The sequence below is a fragment of the Crocodylus siamensis genome, chromosome 11, assembly GCF_052110815.1.
Source record: "Crocodylus siamensis isolate JL-2025a chromosome 11, ASM5211081v1, whole genome shotgun sequence".
NCBI lineage: Eukaryota > Metazoa > Chordata > Crocodylia > Crocodylidae > Crocodylus > Crocodylus siamensis.
Window position 1 is genome coordinate 25,919,525 of NC_143405.1, and position 22,128 is coordinate 25,941,652.

Genomic DNA, 22,128 nt, shown 5'->3' on the forward strand with positions numbered 1-22,128 from the left:
CTGAAAGCAGAAAGTGCCCGACCCTTTTTTTTCTGTGGCGCCTGCCTGTCTCTCCTATGGCCAGGGGACGAACTGACAGCTGTATCATTGCAGTTTGCAACATTGCAAACTCATTTTAAAGCCCCCAAACTCCTGCATCTGTACAGCATGATGCCATTAAGCCACACAGTGACATTTTTGTCACATGTACATGGTAATGGTGTCATATGTACAAGTGCCCCACAATAACAGGTATTAACTCAGATGAATGCTTTTTGTGCGATGCTTAATGTGCATTGGTCCAACTCTACTGTGCATTAGTGCAGTAGCATGGTTTTTGCCAGCCATACCAATAGGCAGTAGCATTAGTCCAATACACATTAAGCATACCCACACTAAATCAAGTCATGCACTTAGGAACTAAAATTAAGTACTCAAACTGTAAAATTGAGCTGCTTAGACTGGAGACAGAGAAGAGAGAGAGGGACCTGGGCATATTGGTTGGTTGCAATACAATGCAATGCTGCTGTGAAAAAGGCTAGTGCAATCCTAGGGCACATCCAAATGAGCCCACACATGCCTCTTGCCACATCTCAAAGCCTTTTGAGATGTGGCAAGAGGCATGCCGGGAACAAAAAAAGTTCCCCACGCTGTGTATTTGCAGCACGGGCTCAAAATTTGATATCTGGATATTCAGGTATTTTCTGCCCCCCCCCAAAAAAAAAAAGAAAGCTTGAAGAAGCCACCCGGAGGCTTGGGTCCTCCAAAGATTGGGATTTTTCTATCAGAGATTTTGCAGTTTTTAAATAAGAAACACCAGAATTCCTGCTAATGAGGCAGGTGGCAGGACCCAGGCAGAGGAGCCTGCTCAGGGCTGGCACCCAGGACCCAGCTGGAGGTGGCTGATGTCCTGGACACTTGAGGCCAGGAGGACATGCTTTAACAGTTCAAAGCAGGCCACTACACTGAGAACATCTTCTGGGCGATAGCTGCCCACATGGCAGGGAGGCAGCACAGTGCTCTACAAAGGCCAGCTGTGCAGCCACATACCTGAATATCTGCTGAAGCCATGCAGTCCCTGTCCAGGTCTGGCAGGTGCACAGTCTTGGGACCACATGCTGTTGCAGGTAGTAGCAGGTCACAGCCAGTCAGCAGCTTGTACTGCCAGACTGCTGCAGTGGGTAGAGGGTGCAGGGAACTTTTGGTTAGGGTTGCTTCAGCAGTCCAGCTGGCACAAGGGGTCATGTCCCCAGATACCAAGTGACCAAGCCCCAGAACCTTCTGAGAACAAGTAGCCCTGAGCTGCTTGCCAAAGCAGGTTTTTATACTGCTGCGGCCAGTACAGGTGCTAGCCCCAGGTCTAATTCCCCCTGGCTGTAGATCTGAGAGAAGCTGGGCAGGGTTATTTTGCGGCACAACTTGTCTCACACCAAAATGCATGTTTGAGCATGTGTGCTGAGGCAGAAATCCCCAGCTCAAATTTGTGCTGCTCCTGTTTGAGCTGCTACAAGCACATGTGCCTGCATGTGTGGATGCACCCCTAAGGTGCATTAGGTGGGGTAAATGATGTAGAGATATGTAGTTGCTATGGCCATTGTACAAACATTGGTAAAACCCTCATTACAATAGTGTACGCAGTTCTGGTCACCAGTGTTTGAAAAATGCTTAATTTAAAGTGGAAAAATTCAAAGGATCACTAAAATGGCCACGGAAATTGAGACCTTTTCTTATGAAAGACGATTAAAGGAGCTTGGCTTGTTGAACTTAACTAAATGAAGACTAGAGGGGGTAGACCACTCTTTACAAGTAACATTTATGAGAAGTATATTAGAAAGGAGAAGAGTTTTAAAAGGCAGCACAAGATCAAATGGCTATAAATTGGTGATGGATACATTTAGACTGAAAATCAGAAGATTTCTAAATACCAGAGGAGTGAAATTTGGAGTGGTCTTCTAAACCAGATGGGGTGGAGAGGTGGCAGAGAACCTCAAATGCATTAAGATTAACCTGGATAAGTTTATGGAATGGATGGCATGATGAGACGGGGAGTTCTCTAATCACTAATCAGTTTGTGTGTGTATGATATGTAGAATCATGTGTTTTTGGTCTCTAGGGGTGGAAGGTGTGTTTGCTGTGTTTTGTGCTTCAGGGATTTTCTTGGTTGACAGTAGGGACCAAGGAGGAATTTCTTCCCCTGCATGAATGCTACTGGCATTTGGGTGCCTTGCTTTCCTTTGAGGCACTGGGGCATTGGCTGCAGTGAAAGTTGGTGTTTTTTTGACTGGGTGCACTGTTGCTTCTGTCAGTAGAAATTGCAGAAGTAGAAAACCTGGAGGGGGACTGTGGGTGGAAGGATTGTGTGGGGAGTGCAGAGTTTGTGGGTGAGGATGTGGGTTTTATGGATGGATTGTAGGGGGACTGGGATGGGGAGACTGTGTGGCAGGGGTGGGTCCCCTGCTGCCCCCCCCCTTATGGCACAAAGCCCCCACACAGCAGCCAGCAGTAGGCTGTCAGAGCTCCCCAGTGGTGTGCGGTGCTACTTGAGACCTAGAGGCTCCATGTGGCACACAGAGCTGGCCCAGCCTGCTGGTGCATGCCTTTGAATAAGACCCAGCTGGCTCTTGCTGTCATCTGGGGTTCCTGGAACCACAGGCAGGAACCATGTGCCATTGGGCCGGGTCAGCTCCTGCCTCCATGTGCTCCATGTGCCATTGGGCCAGCTGGCTCCATGGAGGCAGGAGTTGGCCTGGCCCAATGTTTCCTGTCTGCACTACAGGGAACCCTCTGGGGCGGCAAGAGCTGGCCTGTATCTGCCCAAAGGCATGGTCCAGTGTGACGGGATAGCACCATATGCCACATGGAGCCCCTAGGTCTCAGGTGGTGCCATGCAGTGCTGGGGGCTCTGCCAGCAGTGGGCCATGAGTGTCCTAACAGCCCACTGCTGCCTCTGCTGCAGGAGAGGTTGTGCACCATGCTGTGGGGGGGAGTGGGCAGGCGGGGCCCCACTCTCATACACAGTCCCCCCACACCCACAAACACCCATCCCTACACTTACCCACAAACCCTGCCATACCCCCCTCAAACCCCACACTGCTCCCCCAACATCCCCCCCACAAATCTCATACCCAGCCACCATATAGGACAGGACCTGCTGATGGGAGCCGTGACTGCCAGGGCAACTGCCACACTGCAGCCCTGCCCCATGCTCACACCAGTGTTGAGACATGTGGCCCCAGCCAGGGGGGCTTCTGGTCCTAGGAACTACTTGAGGGGTGTGATGGGCTGGGGCAAGGTGACAGCAAGGGGTGTGTGTGTGTGTTTGTGTGAGAGAGAGAGAAAGAGAGATTGGGGTTGGGGGAGAGCTCCAGAAGAAGCTGCCAGAGCCAGGCTTAGAGCCCCCTTGCCGCACTAGAGCAGCCTTTGCAGGGGGAGACCAGCCTGGAAAGGAAGAGGCTTGCCCAGTCCAGTCCATGTGCCCCAGTTGAGAGTATCCCAAAAACAGCATGGGGATCGCTGAGGCCTGGGCACAGGTGTGGGGAGCAAAACGGTAAGGGCTGGTACTGCTCAGAGCCACAAAGCAGCAGGTGGGACAGCTGCAGCTGGAAGCATGTCCTAGTGCTGAGATGGAGCTACTGCTGGGAGAAAGCTAGTGGGAGCAGGCAAGGACTGCAGGTCAGGAGTTGAGAGTCACTGGCAGGTTAAGGGTGAGGGGCATGGGCAGGGCACTGGCATCCCAGTGCTGCTCAGTGTTCCACATCCTGGTGAGTGAAGGGGGCAGGGGGAGCTCTGATTTTTCTATGATCAAAAAAAAAAAAGCAAACACCAAAGTGTATAGATATTTAGAATTCATTTTATTATGATGGTAGAGGCACTGGTAGGCTTCCAGATTACTTTAAAATTGTAAATATATCAATAAAACATTGCCCAACTGATCTCTCTCTATATAGTGTTGTTTCATTTTAATCATGGAAGAATGTGGATTTTAGGTAGTTTAATGAGAGATTTTGGGAGTTTTATCAGAGAATTTGGAATTTTTAAATGGGGAACACCAGGATTTCAGCTGGTGAGGCAAGTGGGGGAACCCAGGCAGGAGGAGCCTGCCCAGGACCAGCATTCGGGACTCAGCTTGAGGGCATAGGAGGTAGCTGACCTCCTGGGCATTTGGGGCCAGGAGGACACGCTTCAACAGTTCAAAATGCAACAAACACATCTTCCGTGGCAGAGTGGGGGCACCAGAATACATGACAGCAGTGCTGCACAAATGCCAACTGTGCAACCACGGCTCACTGGCAGGTGGCCCAGATGTGCAGGAGGCTCTGCTGCAGTGCCCATATCACAGCCCAGGAGGCTGTGCAGTCCCTGTCTGGGTCTGGCAGGTGCAGTCATGGGGCTGTAGGTCCAAGGGGGTGGATGCTGTTGCAGGTGGTAGCAGGTCACAGCCAGGCAGCAGCCTGCGCTGCCAGACTGCTGCAGTGGGTACAGGATGCAGGGGGTACTCTAGGTTAGGGCTGCTTCAGCAGTCCAGCTGGCACAAGGGGCTAGTATCTCCAGATACCAACTGGCTGGGCCTCAGAAGCTCCTGAGAGCAAGTAGCCCTGAGCTGCTCGCCAGGGCCGTGGCTGAAGATCCAGGAGGAGCTGGTCAGGGTCAGCTTGCCCCAAGTGGAACAATTTGCCCCACACCAAAGTGCATGTTCAGACACGTGCTGAGGCACAAATCTCCAGCACAAATTTGTGCCACTGTTATTTGAGCTGCTACAAGCGCACATGCCTGCATGTGTGGATGTGTCCAATATAGTGGGATTTCTATTTATTATTTATTTATGTATGTGATTGCTGCTCATCCCAACAAAGGCTCAGAGTGACTTATAGTAAGGGAACAGAACAATTTAACAGGGCAACTAAAATATCAAAATAAAACAAAGAACAACTAAACAACATCTTGGCCTAACTTTGTTTGCTAAATGGCTGCCCAAATAGGAAGATCTTGCACCGTTTCTGAAAGATGTCCAGGCTCAGACTCTGGTAGGCCTCAAGAAGGAGGAAACTCCAGAGCTAAGAAGCAACTACCAGGACTGACCTCCCACACATTTTACCAAACAGTGAAGGTTCACTGATACAATGATTCATATCATATCAGCACCAATAAAAGGAAAATTGACATCATCAGCAATCGGCTTTATTTAGCTGACGTGGGCAATAATGTTGCTGATAAATGCCATGTGCATGGGCACAGCTGCAGCATCCATGCATCCAGCCTGGCAGCTTGGAGAGCAGCCTCCAGCTGGTAAGTCTGTTGGGGGGAAGGGGCAGTGGTGGGGGGAGCAAATCAAGGCCCCCACGGTGAGGGAGGGAATGGGGCTAGGGTTGGGGCAGGGGCAGGTGCTGCCCAGCCAAGGCAGGTAGGGGCATGGGACAGAGCTTCAAGTGTTTCATCGGGGGGGGGGGTGGCTCTCACTGCCGCATGCACCCCCGGGGAGAGGCATGGGGGGGCATGTGCCCCCCCCAGATCTGTGCACAGGGCAAGGGTGGGCTGCCGCTGTGGGCTGGGGTTGGGGGCGGCGCTGGGTTCTTCTTGGTGGGAGGGTTGGGCCAGGGCTGTGCTCAGGGCAGGCATTGGTGGTGGTAGCGCTGGGAGCAGGGGCTGTGGTGAATTCTGGGGTGGCCATAGCTTATCCTGTAGCCTCCCCCTCCCAGTGCTGACCACCAACCACCCCGAGCACTGTCCTGGCCAAACCTCCCTGCTTGGAAGAGCCTGGTGCTGCCCTTGGGCCCAGACCACAGTGGCAGTCTGCCCTTGCCCGATGCACAGATATGGGAGGCACATGCCCCATGTGCCTCCTTTGGGGGTGCGCTCAGTGGCAGAAGTCACCCCCCACTCTCCCTGAATGAGCTGCTCGCAGCTCCATCCCACTCCCCTCCCCTCCCATCCCCACACCAGCTGGGTAGCATCTACCTGTGCCCCAGCCCCACTGCCTCCCTCACCATGGGGGGGCCCCAGTCTGTCCCCACTATGTCCCTTCCCCAAAGCAGGATGCTGCTGTCCAAACTGCTGGGCTGCATATCAGCAATTGGATCAGTATCGGCTGAATGCCTTGTTAATGAGCCATCAGTATCGCCCCCAAAAATTTTATTACTGCACCCCTACCAAACAGACTTGGTGTACTGGTGGTACTTGCAGGAGATTTTTCTCACTTGACCCTAGGGGATGTGGTGGACCATAAAGGAGAAGGTGGTCCCACTGGTATATAGGACCAAGGCTATTTAGGTCAAAACCAACACATTAAATTATGCCCAGGAAGCTACTGGGACCCAGTTCAGATACTGGAGGCCTAGTTATGTATTCTTGGTGACCCACCCCTGTCAGAAGGTATATTGCTGTGATCTGCACCAGCTGCAGCCTTTGGACAGCTTTTAGGAGCAACCCTATGTAGAGCATGTTGCAGTAGTCTAGATTTGACATTATGAAAGCAAGGATTATGATGATCAGGTATGAATCTGAAAGAATGGGTAGCAGCCTTCTAACCAGGTGGGACTGCTGCTATCACTGCCATCTGAAGATCCAGGAGCACCCCAAGGGTGAGAACCTGAGTGATAAGAGGAGCTGAACCCCATCCAAGATGGGTGTTTCAGTCTCCCCCAGTTAAGTAGTCTATACTACCATTATGTTTGTCTCATGTGTATACAGTTTCGATTGATTCACCCACATCTAGCCCCCAAGTATAGCCAGGCACTAGGAAAGGACTGAATCTGTGGGGCCAGGGTTGGAAGAGAAGGAGAGGTAGAGCTGGATATCATCTGCACAATAATGACATCTCTATTTCTACTTCATCTTTTTTGAGATGTGGGGACCAGAACTGCGCACAATATTCAAGACATGGGCGCACCATGGATTTGTATGATGGCATGATGATGTTCTCCATTTTGTTTTCAAGTCCCTTCATAATGCCCAACATTTTATTGGCTTTTTTGTTTGCCACTGCACACTGAGCTAATGTTTTTGAAGAACTGTCTACAGTGACTCCAAGATCTCTTTCCTGAGTTGTAACAAATAGTTGAGAATCCAGTATTGCATATGTGTGTTTGTGTGTGTGTTAAGGTTATTTTTCCCTAGGTGCATTACCTTGTACTTGTCAAAATTAAAGTTCACCTGACATTTTTTTGACCACTCACTTAGTCTGGTGAGATTTTTCTTCAAATCCTCTCTATAAGCTTGGGACTTGACTACCCAGAATACTTTGGTATCATCTGCAAACTTGGATATTTCACTGTGCACCCCCATTTCTAGGTCATTCTTGAAAGTGTTTAACAAAATAAGGCTCTCTATCTCATCATTGACCCTCTCCATCTCAAAGCAGCATAGGCCTTGCTTCATGGTGGCTTTCCACCTGCAGCAGTCCGAAGCAATTGACTCCCACCAGCATTGGCCATTGATGAACAGCTTGTGAAGTTTTTTCTTGCAGACATCAACAAAATGGAGTTTAGGCTGTCCAAGTTGATGTCGCCAACGGCCAGCTCACTGTAGAGTATGTCCTTGGGGATTTGGCCATCACACATACAATTTACATGTCTTTGGTCTGTCTCAAGAGCACAAACATACTGGGTATCTTGGCCCATCCCAGAAAAGTGAAGTTGGGGATTTTATCATGGCATGTTATGCCCAGCATACAGTGGAGACATTGAAGATGAGAACTGTTCAGTTTTCTTTCTTCCTTGGCATAAGGAGTCTGTGTTTTGCTGCCATACAATAGAGAACTAAGTATGCAAACCCTGTAGGTGGACATCTTTATCGACAGAGTGAGTGCTCCTTTTTTCCAAACTCTCTTTTAGAGTCTATCCTTGAATCTACCCTGAGTCTCATACCTTGAGACTCAGGGTAGCCTCAAGCGATGGCATTGCTTGACTTTTAAATGTGAGCATTAATTTCAACTTCCAAGCCAAGGTTTTGTGAGAGAGTGGAGCCCCAGTGAATTTTCAACCACTTCCAGGCTTTCATCATTTATTCTAACTTCAGGAGGGCAATCACCTTGTTGACCCATAACCACTGTCATCTTTAGGCTAATAATGGTCAGACTGAAATCATCACAAGCCCAAGAGAAGCAATCCATGAGACTTTGCAGTCCTGCTTCTGAATGACTAACAATTACTGTGTTGTCAGCAAAGAGCCTTTTACAGACAAGAACTTTCAGTTTGAGACGAGCAAGGTTGAAGAGTTTCCCATTGGATCTAGTCCAAAAGTATACTCCTCAAGAGCCACTGAATGCATATTTGAATAGGACAGTGAAGAAAATCCCAAAAAGCATCAGAGCTAGGACACAGCCCTGTTTTACACCACTCTTGATTTCTAATTCTTCCAGACATGATCCATCAAACTGCACTGTTCCATACATGAAAAGCCTTGATGATGCTCAAGGGCTTAGGAAGGCAGCCAGTCTTCTTCAGGATTGAAAACAGACCATCTCTGCTGACAAGATCAAAAACTTTGGAGAGAGCAACAAATACTATGTACAAAGATTTCCTTTGTTCATGGCACTTCTTGTAGCTGTCTCAAGGCGAGTATTATATGTCATGGATCTGCTGGATTTGAAACCACATTGAGACTCATGGTAGACTCTGTCAGCAAGGGTCTGCAGTCTTAGCAGGATGACTTTGGTGAACAGCTTTCCGATATTGTGAAGTAAGGATATAGCTCACGTGACTATGCTGGCATCCTTCATGTACTGAGGAATTTCACCTTCTTTCCAACACATACATACTAATTCATGCAGCTAGAGGATGACAGACTTCCTATACTTAATAACTTCACCCAGCATGCAGTCCACCTGGGGCTTTATCACAAGCAAGATAATCAGTGGCTTTTCCTAATTGATACCTGTGGCGGACTAGTAGGGGGTGCTCCTGCGTTGAGCCACCCATCTCATTGTGCCCGACCACCTTCCAGGCTCCGCGTGCCTCCCTGGGGATGTCTGGCTGACCCCCTTCCTGGAGCACACCTGCTAGCCTGGGGGTAGAGCTGCCACCACCACCACCACCCGGGGATGGGCTTGATTCTGGCACTGTGCCCCCTGGGAAACACAGGCCTAGTAGCCCTCGAAGGTACTTGACTCACTTCAAGAACCTGGGGTGCTTCCCTCAGTTGGAAGCACAAGTAGTGGTCTCCTTTAGTCAGCTGAACCAAGGGGATCCCAAGGCATAATCTAGACCTACTCCCATTAAGTTTCCTATGCTAGGTACAAAGGAGAACTTTATTGGTTACAAGGAATAGGGTTGGAATAGGGTACAGAGTTGAATAGTATCAGAGAAATACCATAGAAAAAACAGGGTGGCTGGAGTAGCTTTTGATCATGCACCTGAGTTACTGGAAGCTGTATATCTAGTTAGAGCTTAGGTAGCTCACTCACAAGTATCATCCAGAGGCAGGTGGAGATTCCCTCGGGGGGCAGGCAGTTCCTTGATCATGAGCTTAGAGAGAGAGAGCAAGTTTCATATGGTCCAGCTCTTCTCTCTGAGTTTTCTTCATGGCTGCTGCCCCTTCCTCCTGGGCAGTCCTTAACTTATATAGCCCTTATAAGCTCATTTACCTGGTCCAATGGAGGCCAGCACCTGTTGGCTGTCACCCAGCCATTTGAAATGCATCACTGGTTGCTGGGCAGACTGGCAGTCTCTAGCCCACCAAGGTGCCCAAGCCCCTCACCCAGGTATGTGATGCCAGTCATGTAGGCAAAGGGAGCAGGTTTCCCCCCTCCCACAAGAATGTATCCAGCTCAGGTTACCTAAAGAGCTAGGGTAAGGTGTGTATCCTCTGCTGGGCCCATCTTAACCAAACTGTCACAGAACAGAGTTTTTGGGAAGAAACAGAGGTGGCCTTCTGCCACAATACCAATGTATGATCAGTATCACAGTCAGCACTCTGATAGGACTGCATGATGTTAATATCACAGAAGTCTTGTAAGCAGGTGATAATTAGGTCAAGTTGTTGCCGGTGTCCAGATCGCGGGTGGCATCAAGATATCTTGTGCTGAGGTTTCACATTGAAGATAGAATGTATTATGCATAGCTTGAGGAAGTGTTTCCCGTTTTCATTCATTTTGCTGACACTATTGGCACCCAAACAGTGAGGCCAGGCAGAGTGCTTAATGCCAACCTTTGCATTGATGTCTCCAATCAGGAGGATTTTTTCATTAGGTGAAAAATTACTAATTAAGGCACTAAGCTCATCATAAAAGTGGTCTTTTGATTTGGATGAAGTGGTGAGAACAGGGCTGTATGCATGTAAGTGGACCAGAGGCAATAGTGAGTCAAAGTTACAGTTGCAGTAGTGAGCCGAACTACCATTAATCTTTCAGAGTCTTTGTTTGGCAGTACCATTGCAAACACCAGTTTGTTTTTGACTGCAAAGCCAACATCATGCGCTCCTATTTCTTCAGGATGTTTACCACACCAAAAAAGGTGTAGTTCTTTTCTTTCATGCAACTCGTGCCTTGTAATCCAGTCTCTTGTAGTGCGATTATATTGACATTCAGTCTCAGCAGTTCCACATCAGTGACTGCAGTTTTGTGTACCATCAACCGTTTGGAGAACACTGGATATACCTGGGGTCACTGTACGTAAGTTCCAACTTCCAGTCTTTAGGATTAAAAGGTTTTCCTTCATATTTTTTGTAGTAGCTAGTAGTGCACAATAGACTGCTTTCAAGTTGAATCTCTAAGCTTCAAACACCTGCTGAAGTGTCACTGTGGCAGGAAAAACATTGTATTGGCTGGGGACTGTCCAGCTGGAGGCAAATGGTCATTTTCCAATGAGGTGCAATGACCTCTCCCACTGTTGGAGACAACCTCTGGTGCCTGGATCTATGCCAATCTATTTATGGATTGTAACTGGTAACTGTTGACTCCTGTTTGTTTCAACGCATTGGCGAAGCTGGAGTGACCTCTCCAGGGCACAAATCCTGAGTGTTTTCTAAGTGATCAAGAGTTTCAGAATCACCCTTTTTACTTTGCCAATGTGTCCATTGGAAAAGTAGAACCAATACAGTGTGGGGCTGCAAAAGTTGTAGGAGTTGCCAGAAAGAAGATTAAATAATTGCCTAACTGCCTTAGGGTGTCCACTCCAGATTTTCTTGCCATGCTATAGTCCTTTAAGAAAGATCTATGCCACAGTTGTTCAGTTACAGAACAGATCAAGAGCCACCTGCATTCCAGATCCCATACCTCATGCAGTAGTGGGAGTGGATGCTTGGATGCTGCTGTTTCTATAGCCAAGTTCAGTGTGCTATTCTATAGATTAACCAGGCCATCAGTAGACTAACCATCATAACTGGCTCACTCCATGAGTCTTCAGCCAGCCTACAGCCCTGATAGCAACAACAAAGGATAGAGACTGTAGGGCAGAGGTAGGCAAAATATGGCCTGTCAACTAATTGGGTCCAGCCTTCAGGCAGACATCCTCTGACTGATTGGATCTGGCCCACAGCTGCCGCCATGGGGCTCTGCATGGGGTTGAGCCCCGCTTGCTTCTACCCCAGGCAGTCTGTGCTGCACTTCCACCTGTGCCTGCCAAGCCTGGCGCTGGCCAGTGTGCACAGCTTCCTGGCAGGGTTGCTCCCAGTGCCACTGCAGCTACCTGGGTACTGTTCAACTCCCCCCACCTCCAGTGGCTGTTTCTCCTCCTCCTGCACTGCTCCAGGTGGGGTGGTGGGGGAGCTGCAGCCAGGTGGCTCCTGCCCCAGGATGCAGGGGTTTAGCTCCAGCTCCTGGCTGCTTTCCACCCACTCAGCCACCTGCAAGTGGCTGCTCATCACACCCAGCAGGCAGAGTGGGTGGAAGGTGGCTGGGAGCTGGAGTTGGAGATGGTGCACTGTGGGAGAAGCCATCAGGTTGCAGCTTCCTCCCCCCCACCCCCTCACCTGGAGTGGGGCAGGAGGAGGAGTAGCTGCCAGAGGTGGGGGGAACTGAGGAGCTGAGCCAGAAGCAGCCCTGCTGGGAAGCTGTGCATGCAGCCTGGGGCCAGGGCCAGCAGCTGAAGGGAGCACAGACTGCACCTGCATTGTACCACCAGGGTGAGCTCTACTGCATGTGCCCCCTGCCCTCCCATTCCCTTCCTGCATCCCTGGCTGGCTCCCAGGACCTAGCACACAGGAAGCCCATACCCACCCTGACATGTACATACCCACCCCCACCCCCTCCACAACTCCTTCCCCCCACAACAGACAAGACTAAGACTTTATTTGGAGCTAGTGTGCAATTGCTTCTATATATGCTACTCAAAAAAACATAAATCAGGACAAAAAATATTTTTTTAAATCAAATGAAAATATTTTATAGTACATATTTGAATTTTAGTATAAGATTTGTTTTTATCTATAATTTGTTAAAATATTATCTTCTAAAAGATTTTATGTGTATGGCCCTCAACAGCTCACCGAAACTTGTTAAGTGGCCCCCCCAGTCGAAATTATTGCCCAACCCTGCTGTAGGAGGTAGTGGTTTGACTTTGGCAGGAATTTGTTTAGAATTTCAGAAAAACCTTTGATTACATTCCTTGCTAGCAGCTACTAAAGAAGCTAAAGAACTCATGGAGTGAGAAGCAAAGTATTTTCTATGATCAAAAACAAGCTAAGAAGTCAAAAAGAAACAGAATAGGACTAAATGGTCAATTTTCCTCAGTTTTCTTTAACTGCAGGGTTTCTCAAAGTTCTATATTGGGTCCTGTGTTATTTAATGTTCCAGAAAAGGGGGTAGCTAACTTTGATGACAAAAAGTTATTTAGGTTAGTCAGGTTTGGAAAAGGCTTTGAGGAATTTCAAAGCGACCCAACTAGGCATTGTGGACAGGCAATGTTACTGTAAGCAGTGGTGACTTGTAGAGGGTGCAGGGAAGTATATGTGTACTCCCTGAGAGCACCAGTGCACCCCTTGATTGGCTGCACTTGCTGCTTAGGCGATGCTTGGGAGGGGGAGCGGTGGGAGCGCTGGTGCTCCCCCCCACAAGTGCTGGCTGGGGAGTGAAGCACCGTTGCACTTCTGGAAGCGGCAGCAGCAATTGGCCATCTCAAGATCAGTCGGTGGGATTGGCCGCGGGGTTACCCTGCCCCCGGTTGCTGACTGGTTGCTGGGGAGAGGGGACATGCACCCCCTACCCCCTGACTAAGGCGGCACCGGTTGCCCATGACTGTAATAGAAGTTTAGTGTCAATAAGGGCAGAGTAGCATGTATTGAAGGGGAGAATTTAAACTACTTGCACACCTTAAAGAGTTTTAAATTCACTATCAGCTCAAGAAAGGGGCCTGGGTGTCAATGTGCACAGCTCAGTGGAGTGCAGCTATGGTGAAACAGCTAATTAGGGAACTTGACAAATGGGAAAACATCATGGTGACTATTGTAATGCTTGTATATAGATCCAGAGTGCAGCCTCATCTGGATCTTGTGTGCAGGGCTGCCTGCCCCATCTCCAAGGGGAAGGAACAGATGGGGGTCTCGGCGTGGTTGAAAAGAGTGACAAAGGAACTTTTCTGCGATGAAAGATTAACGAACTGGGACCTTTGTCTGAGAGGAGATAAATGAGGGGGGCAGACACAAATCTATAAAATAACAACTGACTTATAGAAGAGCAACTAGGAGTGTCTGCTCCTTTCACCTCAGAACATAATAACAATAAAAAGTTAATGAAACAGGTAAGGAATTCAGGAGTGAGGAAGTACTGGTTCATTCAGGAATGATTAAGCTATGGAACTTGCTGCCAAATAACTTGGCCAAGAATGTGGCAAGATACAGTGAGCCAGATAAGAATAGCCAGATTTATGAGCCTGACTGATGATAGCAAAAAGTATATTGGACTGGGTTTAAGCCACTCCGATTGTTAGGAACAAAGGTAAGAGTTGATGATATAGACAAATTGCTACAGAACTGCTGTGCCTCAGTTCTTACCTATTCCCCTAGTGCTGGCCACTGTTAAGAGACAGGATGCCAGGCTCACCAGCTCTTCAGGGGGCCCATCAGACAGAAAGCAGGGGATGGGGGTCGGAGCAGAGGGTAGGACTCTAATCCCTGTATTTTTTTTCTCTGTGCGCCGAAGAAGGATGTAAAGTAATCTATGTAGCTGCCTTGCCAGCCCCAGCCATCACTGCCTCCTCAGACACTAATCCAGCTTCTTTGCCTTCCAGCATTGGGCCTGGCGATGCCGTTTGGTTGTGTAACCCTAGGGGACAAGAAAGATTACAACCAGCCATCTGAGGTGACTGACAGATATGACTTGGGGCAAGTTATCAAAACGTGAGTTTGGACCTTACACCACTACCACACTGTCTCTCTTCCCTTGCCCTTTCCTGCCTCTGCCCCATTTTCTGTTGTGTCTTTTACTCTTCCATTGTTAATATGTCATATATAGGAATTGGGTAGGATCCCTTTATGGCCCATCTATACTGAAAGACTGTTATTTATTGATATAAACCACTTAGGGGTCAGGAATGGACAGATGTGCAACTGCCCAAAGGTAACAAGCGCTATTACCTTTCCAGGTAGTGAGGGACCAGGTATAGCTTGTTTGAATGGACACAGAGAGATGAAACCTAAACTGGTGCAACTTACACTGGTAGGTTTTTACTGCTGATTCCTCCAGAGGCAAATCTCTAACAGGCTGGATTAAGTTTTCCCAGTTTAGGGTTTTGTGTCATGTGTCTGCTACTCTTACATTGGTGTAATATATATAATACACACAAACTATGTTAGGAGAGCATTCAACTTGTAAAGCCAGAGTTATGGCTAAATGTGAACTTACAGTATGACAATTGTCATTAATTATGCAATCACATACTAACTACTTTTATCCCCAGGACACCTCTCTCAGTTAGAATAAACAGTGCTCCACAAAAGAGTGGTTATTCAATATTTGTTCTTCTTCTAATTGGTCAGTAAGGGCAGTGGTCTATTTCTTTCTTGTTCATCTAAGCATTCAGATTTGGTCATCTGGATAGCACTTTTCATCATTAAACTGTCAAAAATACCACTTATGCACATACTGAGCACATAGCCCTGAGCATGTGAACAAAAGCGCATGACTACGTAGTTACACAGAATGAGCATGTATAGTAGTAGCAAGAGCCTGTATGCATGCCCCTTGTGGATGCATATTGTTCTTAGATGCCCAGAAATGGAGTTAGCCAAAACCTATATCTATTAGATTTAGGCTCGGGAACAGCAGAGAAGTGTACGTGTGCACGTACCTCCCCTCATAGTTCAGTAGTTAATGCACTCACCTGGAAAGCTGCAAGTGCTAGATTTTTGGCTCTCCTCACCTGGTGGTAGTAGGAAACAGGTTTATGCATCTTTGACCTCCTAGTACAGCATGCTAACACCACAGCACAGGTCAGCTGTCACTTATGCTCCTTAAAGCAAAGCCAGTAATACAGTCTTTGGAAAATGTGTATGGAGAGGCAATACAGAGAGAATCTTCTGCCTTACTGGGAGCAGAAGCCCAGCTAGAGCTGAGGAGCTTTCAACTCCTTTCAGAGCAACAGGCACACACTCTCACTTGCTCTACTCCTCTTACCCTCAATGATCTCCCTCATGTCTTTCTCCTGTGCCTGCCCAAGAAGCCAACTTCAAAAGGAGCATCAGAGAACAACCTACATAATAGCTGGCCTGTGGTGTGGTGTCTGGAGTGTTATGATGGGAAATCATAGGGCTCCAGGTTCAACCCCCTCTAGGAAAAGGTCCCAGCACTCAGGACCTTCACCTCCCTAGGTGAGTGCCACTAAACTCCCTTGGAGGGAAGAGATGGTCTCTTTCATCTTGTTGCCAGTACATAGGCCTAGTTTGGGTATGCACAGTCATCCACATGCACAGGCCTAGGTGGCTAGGCTTGCTTGACATTTAGTGACCAAATCTGCACATTTAGAAATGCAGGTAAGAAAAGAATGTTACATTATATGATGTGATGCTTTGTGTGATGCAAAACGTGTTCTGAAGAAAGACTGAATAAGTACATACAGGCTTTTCTCTGGTGCTGATCACTATTGGCTAGCAGCTCCTGTTAAGCCTATAGACAAAACATTTGCTGAGTTTGTGGCAATTTTACAAAAATCAACTCTTTCTAAAGCAATTGGTGAGTATGGGACCTGTCTGCTTTTATAAATGGAATAAGAAACAGAATTGTTTTGCCTTTCCCATATAACACACCCACATATAACATGCACCCTATTTTTGGAAGGCCCCAAAAAGGAATAAAAATAACATTGGTGTACAGGTAAATTCCAAAGGTCTGGGGACCAGTAGCTGGGGGCCGTGTTGTGGGGCTTGGGGGCCAGCAGTCATGTGTTGGGGCCTCATCTGGCATGCTGATGCTGGGGCCCCATGATGGGACATGATCCAGCATGCTGTCAGTGGGGCTATATGGCAGGGATGGGGGCCAGGAGTTGGGGGCCACATGTGGGAAGTGACCCAATCTGACATGGAGGGCTAATCTGGCACATCAACTCCAGGGCTGCATGGCAAATCCGACTCTATACATTGGCTCCAGGGCTGTGTGCTGAGTCCGAAAGCAAGACCGCGCCCCAGCTCTAGAGCCATGTGTTGGGTCGGACCCAATACCAGAGCAATTAATACTGCCACCACTCTGCCACAGCAGTTAATGTTGCCACTGCTTTGCACACTCTCCTCCCTTCCCCCTGCCCATTACCCTCTGCCAAATTTCCAGACACAAGAGGAGCCCTTTTTCTCACATATAGTGCACACCCCAATTTTCCCCAGCTGGTTTTGGGAAAGGGAGGTGCAGGCTATGTACTGTTTTCAGAGCATGTGCCTGAATTAAGAAAATTGAGAGCACTAATAGTCCAAAGAGAGTGTTATTGATGCACTAAGGGACTGGATAGTATATGAAACAATAACAAAATAGCCATTGACTGAGACTGTTATCTTATTGTCAAATCAGTAGACATTTCTGTATCATTAGAACCAGCTATTAAAGCTGTAATAACATTATGTGAGCATGACAACAAATAATCTGAAGTTCAAGCACAATGTAAAGGAAACTAAAAGAGTTTTGCTTTTAGTCTCACAATGCAAATGTAACCTAGGCACACGGTGCTACCCATGGCCACCACCGAATAGTGGGATCCTGGGGTGCCTGGTAGCCAGTGACCTTGCCCAACCCTTCTTGTAGTTGCGGCAGGTTCCTCAAGAAGAGGGTCCCCCTGTACAGAGGATGAGCCTTGCAAACAGGGTTAACTATATACAGGATTAACTATATACAGTATCAATTACAAATAATCAAACAGGTTTAGCTCGTAAAGGCTACTAAAGAGAACATACAATACACACCCACAACCCTGGTAATGATGGTCACAACATATAACCTTTCCTTTGAGTACCCATAACCTACAAGGAGAGTATTAATCACAGATAGATATTAAGGCACCAACACTGAACCAACTGAATTACAGACTTATAGGTTTGCCTCTACTTATGTACACAACCAATCAATAACGTTTATACACCAGGATGAATACAATGGCTCTCTGCACACTTAACAGCCCGGGGCGATGCTGTGAGAGGAATAGCTACTTCTTTGCCCCTCTCACTGGAGCATGGGCAGGTCCTCCCTGGCTTGGATTGCTCTGTGCTTGCTTCAGGTGTCACACGCTGCCAGCCACCACTCCCTCTTGGCATCTGTAGTACACTTCTCACCCCTGATCTCTGTCCCCTGACACAGCTGGCCGCAGGGTCTGGGCTGCTGGCTCAGGCAGTCCCCCTGGCCAGTACATACACTCCCCACCAGGCAATCAGGAGAGGGTGTTGTCACCACCTTGTCCTGGCTTTCTACAGGGTGCCTCACCCCAGGTAAGTAGGGTCTAGTGTCCCCTAAACCCCCCTTTCCCCACCACAAACCAGGTAGCTTTTCTGGCTCCCTGTGTCCCACCATCTTCAACCCCGCACACAGTTGGACCAGGCCTGTCTCCCTCTGGTCCCTTCTGCTCCATGCACAATCCCCCCACACAAGGCTTGTACGCTCCTTCCCTGCTAAGCCACAGCACAGCTCTCCTGTACGTCTCGGGGGTTGGGGGGAAGATTCCTGGGCTCAGACATCTCCCTGAGCCTGCAGCAACTCCCTCAGTGGCTCTGCAGGCTTCAGGGAAGAACCCCTGCAGACAGGCTCCCTCCAGCCTTCAGCTTGCGGTGTGGGTTGTTTCTCTCTCTTCCCCAGGGGGGAGGGGAAAAACCCTGTTATCCATGACCTCCCTAGCCAATTGCCAACAGGGATTTCTTCTGGAGGCCTCCACAATGGCCCCTGTTCCTTTTTTCTCTCCCAAAATGGGTCCCTCCAGGCAGGCTTCATCCACCCACACTGGTGCCTTCCTTGGGCCAAGCATCCCATTTTCACAGCACATTGTCCCTAGAGGGGGAGCCTTCCCATGCTGCTGCCCAGCTGTGCTTCTCATGAGACACTCCCCCTTTAGGTAATCAGTCTTACTGCTTATTACACAAATGATAGTTGGTTTGAGGAAAACCTTGGAGGAAATATACATTTTCTGTATTTCCCCCAATTTACTATAAGTCAGTGCAAAAAGCACAACAGTTGTCTGCCAAGGGCAACAGTAGAACATTTTAGATTCATTACCTTGTAAGTGATTACATGGAGACTGATATAGTAATGCTCCATCTGTTTAATGTAGAGCAGAGGTGTCAAATTCACTTGGGACTCTGGGCCAGATACAGACTGGAGCTCTTTGTTGGCCAGATCCAGCCCTGGATATGGGGGCAACCACTGTGACCTGTGCAGTGGTGGTGACTGCAGAAGCAGTGGTGGCAGACCCAATGGTGAAGGGTCCAGTAGGAGCAGTAGCTGATCCAGAGATGGTGAGGGACCTGAAGCAGGGGTCCAGCAGCAGTGGGGGTCCAAGAGCACAGCAGGGGTCAGGGTCAGCTACAGTAGCAACCAAGGGTCACCACCAACAGCCATGACCAGCAGGGCCAAAGGGTCCCACATTCTGTGAGAGAAAATGCCGCCTAACTTTCAGAATCCTGCTGGCAACCCAGTGAGCTGAATAGAGGGGCTCCACAGACTGGATCTGGCCCCTGGGCTATGTTTAACACCCCAGAATAAATGATAATTAATAAAGTATTTAGAGTCTTTCACAAAAGAAAAAAGTTACAAGTTTTTAGATATGTGGGGAGCTGGAGGAAAAGCAAGGGCAACATTGGACTCCTGCTAAACCAGATGGGACAACTGACAACCGATGCCCATGAAAAAGCAAACTTGCTTAATGGGTACTTTGCTTCAGTTTTTCACCAGTCCCATGGGATGCCCCTGCCCACTGTGGGTCAGGGAGGCCTGGGTGAGGGAGATTCCTTACCTTCCATCAATGCTGACCTCGTGAAGCAACACCTTGACAGGCTGGACACCTTCAAGTCAGCAGGCCCTGACAGTTCATACCCCAGGGTAGTCAAGGACCTGCTGAGCATCATAGCTCAGCCCCTGGCATGGATCTTTGAGAACTCCTGGTGCTCTGGTGGAGTGCCCAAAGATTAGAAGAAGGCCAATGTGGTGCCTATCTTCAAGAAAGAGAGGAAAATGGATCCAGCAAGCTATAGGCCCATCAGCCTGACCTCTATCCTAGGGGAGGTCTTGGAAAAGATTATCAAATAGGCCATCCTTAACAGACTAGCTGATGGCAATATCCTGAGGGATAGCCAGCACAGGTTTGTTGCGGGTAGGTCTTGCTTGACCAATCTTATTTCCTTCTATGACCAGGTAACCTATTACCTGGACAAGGGAGAAGAGATTGATGTCGTATATCTTGACTTTAAAAAAGTCTTCGATCTGGTATCCCATGATAACCTCTTAGCAAAACTGACTAAGTGTGGCCTTGGCCCCACCACGATCCACTGCCTGGGAAATTGGCTCCGCGGTTGGACCCAGAGGGTGGTGGTTGATGGAAGTCAGTTGTCATGGTGCCCTGTAACCAGTGGGGTCCCCCAAGGCTCTGTCTTTGGGCCTACACTATTTAACATCTTCATTAATGATGTGGACATTGGGATTAGAAGCAGACTGGCCAACTTCGCCAACAACACCAAATTCTGGGGTAAAGTGTCCACACCTGAGGACAGGCGGGTGATCCAGGCTAACCTGGACAGGCTCAGCAAATGGGCAGACGAGAACCTGATGGTGTTTAACACTGAAAAATGCAAGGTTCTCCACCTTGGGAAGAAAAACCTGCAGCATCCTTATATGCTCAGCAGTACTATGCTTTTTAGCACTATGGGCTAAAGGGTCTTGGGGGTCGTGATTGACCACAAAATGAACATCAGCCTTCAACGTGATACTGCGGCTAGTGAAGCAACCAAAATGCTGGCTTGCATCTACAGATGCTTCTCAAGCAAATCCCAGGACGTCATTCTCCCATTGTACTCGGCTTTGGTGAGGCCGCAGCTGGAGTACTGCATCCAATTTTGGGCTCCACAGTTCAAAAAGCATGTGGAGAAGCTTGAGAGGGTGCAGATGAGAGCCACATGCAAGATCAGAGGTCAGGAAAACAGACCTTATGAAGAGAGGCTGAGAGCCATGGGACTCTTCAGCCCGGAAAAGCGCAGGCCCAGGGGTGATCTGGTGGCCACCTATAAATTTATCAGGGGTGTTCACCAGGATCTGGGGGAACGTCTGTTCACCAGAGCACCCCAAGGGATGACAAGACCGAACTGTCACACACTCCGCCGCAACTGATTCAGGCTGGACATAAGGAAGAACTTTTTTACTGTCTGAGCCCCCAAGGTTTGGAATAGACTGCTGCCAGAGGTGGTTCAAGCACCTACTTTGCATGCCTTCAAGAGACATCTGGATGTTTATCTTGCTGGGATCCTATGATCCCTGCTGACTTCCTGCCCCTGGGGTAGGGGGCTGGACTCAGTGATCCTTCAGGGTCACTTCCAGCCCAAATGTCTATCAAATGTCTGTGAAAAACTTAAAATGGTCATAAAGTTAAATACTTGCTGTAGCACTGGTGTTCCAGGAAAAGTGGAAGAAGAAAGCTTTTTGTGACATCTGTTATTGGACCAACTGCATAGTTGGGAGAGAAGTTTGACAAGCTTTGAGGCACAAAGCACCCTTGGGCTTTGTGCCCAAAAAAACCCTTACCTAAAGGTCAAGGGTCATTTCACAGTAGGATTATCAGCAAGTACTTGGAGAAGGTGCAGAAAAAACGTGTTACACCAAACATGTACAAGGGAAATGCTCTTGGGTGTTATTACAGCAAAGGTAGCACAAAAGACATATGGTAAATCACCATGTTTGGAAGTGAGGAGGTCATGCATTACTTGGTAGAGAACATCTAAGACAGATTTGGCTGAACTAGCAAAGCATAAACATCTGCAGGTTTTAAAATAATTATGAATCTCAGAACAGTGATTAGCTGTCCTTTTAGCTCAACTGATGTCTTTCAGGATAGTGTCAGTAAGAAAGCAGAATATTGTGCTTGAGGACACATCAAAACATACATTTTTCAAAGCTTAGTAGTACCTTTTGCAATACAGCTGAAGGTAAAAGTAGAACTGCAGCATGTGCAGTATTCTGGAACTTTATCCAAGGTAAACTGGAATGAATGGAACATTTATAAAGTGCCAGAAAATAGGTCCGTGTTTGTCTGTTTTGATTTCAAGGTAACTGTTAACCCATTATTCCATGTAGACCATTATCCTGCACCCAGGGCAACAGTCTGCCTCATTAGTTGGCAGTAAATATTTCTCCATGATCAATCTCATCCAAACCTATCTACAGATAATGAAAATTATGGTGGTGGGGAGCCAGGTGTCCAAGAAGAGTGTTCAGAGGACTGGAACTGGTGCCAGAGGACTGGAAGAGGGCCAGTGTGGTTCCCACCTTCAAAAAAGGGAGGAAGGAGGACCCAGGGAACTATAGGCCAGTTAGTCTTACCTCGATCCTGGGTAAGCTGTTTGAGAGAATTATCCTGGCATGTGTCCATGAGGGGCCAGCAGGGGAGATTATGCTTAGGGGCAACCAACATGGGTTCATTAGAAGTAGGTCATGTCAGACCAACCTGGTGGCCTTCTATGACCAGATCACCAAATCCTTAGATGCAGGGGTAACAGTGGACATAAGTCTTTCTGGACTTGCGGAAGGCCTTTGACACTGTCTCTCATCCC

The 22,128-nt window shown here is 48.3% G+C and overlaps 1 protein-coding gene across 1 annotated transcript in view; it reads left to right on the forward strand.

The window, feature by feature from the left end:
* The window catches only part of CAMKV (CaM kinase like vesicle associated), a 75,527-nt gene that overhangs the window by 26,707 nt on the left and 26,692 nt on the right, over positions 1–22,128 (forward strand). The window contains exon 2 of the mRNA XM_090022531.1: positions 14,139–14,247. Within this exon, the coding sequence (XP_089878657.1) occupies positions 14,153–14,247 (95 nt within the window). The 5' untranslated portion in view covers positions 14,139–14,152. The remainder of the gene's footprint in view (positions 1–14,138; positions 14,248–22,128) is intronic.